Source organism: Palaemon carinicauda, chromosome 3 (genome assembly GCF_036898095.1).
Source record: "Palaemon carinicauda isolate YSFRI2023 chromosome 3, ASM3689809v2, whole genome shotgun sequence".
Classification (NCBI taxonomy): Eukaryota; Metazoa; Arthropoda; class Malacostraca; order Decapoda; family Palaemonidae; genus Palaemon; species Palaemon carinicauda.
The window spans coordinates 198,442,045-198,444,460 of record NC_090727.1 but is presented as its reverse complement, the minus strand read 5'-3'; the positions used below and the strand labels follow the sequence as shown (position 1 = coordinate 198,444,460).

Here is a 2,416-nt window from a genome sequence, read left to right as displayed (position 1 = left end):
GGAACAAGAGGGAGGGGCCTGGCTCTGTACAACGCTCGGTTGGTAAGTACAAGAGACCATCCCGTCCCCGTTCCCCACACCCGACGAACTTCCAACTTCTGTGGATCCATGCACACCTACAATTTCTTCATTCCACCCTCCCTACCTACCAGATAGGGCACTCCCTTTTTCACTCACTGTTTGCAGCTATGCATTATATATCGTCACTCTTTAGCAGACGGTCCATCAGTTCTCGCTGCTTCGCGGCAGCCCTTCTCAATGGGCGTGCAGAACGTCCTTGTGCGTCCGTCTGCTTCGATTCTGTTTCACTTTCACTTCTCTCACTAACCGCATTATTCTCACCATTAGCGTCGTTATCGAAGGTTTCTGTGGCTAGTTGTTGAGTTGTCGTGGTTGGAGCCATTTCCTGGTTGCCCCCAGACGTCTCAACGATCCCTGGCATTCCTGCTGGCAAACTTTACGCACCCTCTACTCCGTCGTCGTCAGGATATGTCTCCACAACATGTCCAAGGGGCCACGTAGCTCTTTTTTTATTTTCTTGCTTTACCAGCACGACGTTTCCAGGGTGCAGCTTAGAGGGTTCCCCAGACCGACAGTCGTGCCGGGCTCTCAGGGCACTCAAATATTCCCTTCTCCAGCTCTCTCGGAAGGCTTTCAAAGAGTCTGTCAGCTTTAGGTAGCGATCACGTAGCCTCCGGGAGGTGAAGGTCGCGCTGAGGTGTTCGTCCGGCAAGATTGGTGCCATGAGGTGGACTGGGTGTCCTCTTAGCAAATGGGAGGGGGTGAGGACTTCATCCTCGCACTTGTCGCCGCTGTACATAAGCGGCCGATTATTCACCACTGCCTCTGCTTCTTTCACAAGGGTTAGTGCGTGGGCGTCCGGTAGGTACTTCTTTCCGAGGGCTATCTGGAGGGTCCGTTTCGTTACCCCGATCAGGCGCTCGAAGAACCCACCTTTCCAAGGTGCACGGGGCGTCTGAAATTGCCACTTTATGCCCGTTCTCCTCAGGAACTGCTGGACTTCATCTTCTTCATAGAGTCCCTGAAGGAGGTGGCTGGCAGTTTTGAACGTTTGATGGTTATCAGACGTGATGAACGACGGGGCACCGTGGGTAGCGCAAAATTGTCTTAGGGCTAATACGAATTCTTCCGCTTCCAGGGAGGGGCAGAAATCGAGGTACACGGCCCTGCTGGCCATGCATGTCACGATCAGTATGTAGCCTGGCTGCGTGTCAGTCTGTATGGCCGCTGTGTGGTCCACTCCGACTGCTGTAAAGGGTTTTGTTAGGGTGGTCCTCTCCTTCGGTAGAGGGGGTGGTGGTGGTTGTCTCAACAGAGGCTGGAAGGCTAGCACGCATTCTGGACATTGTCGCACGGTCCGCTTCGCAATGGAACGTGACCCGCCGCCCAGCATTTCTGTCGAAAGATACCCATTAGTGTATTCACCCCACAATGCAAGTGCAAACAGTGTAAATATCTTAAATAAATCCTGACTAAATGCCCTTTGGCTAGCAAGAGAATTAACTGGTTAGTTTCCTCTACTTGGGACACTCGTCCCCTAGTACAAATAAGACTATCTATTAATACTAGATTCAATTGTCTGACAAAATTAGCAACTTCACGAGGGGGTCTGACTCCGCCCTCTAAGTAACCATAAACTGTAGGCAAATAATGTTTTTGCTCTAGTTGGACAACAATACTGAACGGATGCCGTTCTATTTTTGTAAACCTTTTGATTACCCTAACAACTTTCAACAAGAATTGGAATTCTACTTCCCTTTGTAGAATTTCCCATATCTCTCCTGGGGGGGCAGGACTCATTTCCTCCCTCAGTTCTTGTACCGCCGCTACTATGGTGTTTTCATGGGTTGGATCTTCCTCCTTGCAAGGAACAGGCTTTCCCGTGGTCCTGAGGAATTCTGGACCGTTCCTCCAAAGGGAGTTATCTAGCAGTTGTTGCGTCGTTGCACCTCTGGACAGGACATCAGCAGGGTTCTGTTTACTGGGGACATGGTTCAAACTGAATCGACAAACCTGCTGAAGAAAAACAATCTCCGCCACTCGGTTAGATATAAAGATGTTCTTGTGGTCCTTGGCATCGGGAGATGCTACCCATGCCAACGTGACCTTACTGTCAGTCCACATGACTATCTCTCGTGGCTCTATCAGCTCTTTGAGGGTCTTCGCTAATCTGCTGCCTAGCAACAATGCTAGCAGTTCTAGCTTGGGAATTGTCAATTTGTTCATCCCCTTCGGAGTGATCCTCATTTTACTAGTTATTAGGCTTACCTGATTGCGGTTGTCCCTGGTATATGCCACTGCGCCGTATGCCTTACTGCTGGCATCGGTGAATACATGGATTTCTAACCTTTCCTACCTATCGTTCTTGGAAAGGTGATTTCGCTCACCGCTTTCA

The 2,416-nt window shown here is 50.2% G+C and overlaps 1 protein-coding gene across 1 annotated transcript; it reads right to left on the bottom strand.

Annotated features, from left to right (window-relative positions):
* Nucleotides 1-457: 457 nt before the first annotated feature.
* On the bottom strand, nucleotides 458-1,414 carry LOC137636414 (uncharacterized). The gene has a single exon (XM_068368835.1). It carries the CDS (start codon nucleotides 1,412-1,414, stop codon nucleotides 458-460), a length of 957 nt encoding a protein of 318 aa, XP_068224936.1.
* Between the last annotated feature and the right edge of the window lie 1,002 nt (nucleotides 1,415-2,416).

Bases quoted from the DNA above. Each gene is read 5' to 3' on its own strand.
- LOC137636414 (XM_068368835.1), bottom strand. From the start codon at position 1,414: ATGCTGGGCGGCGGGTCACGTTCCATTGCGAAGCGGACCGTGCGACAA.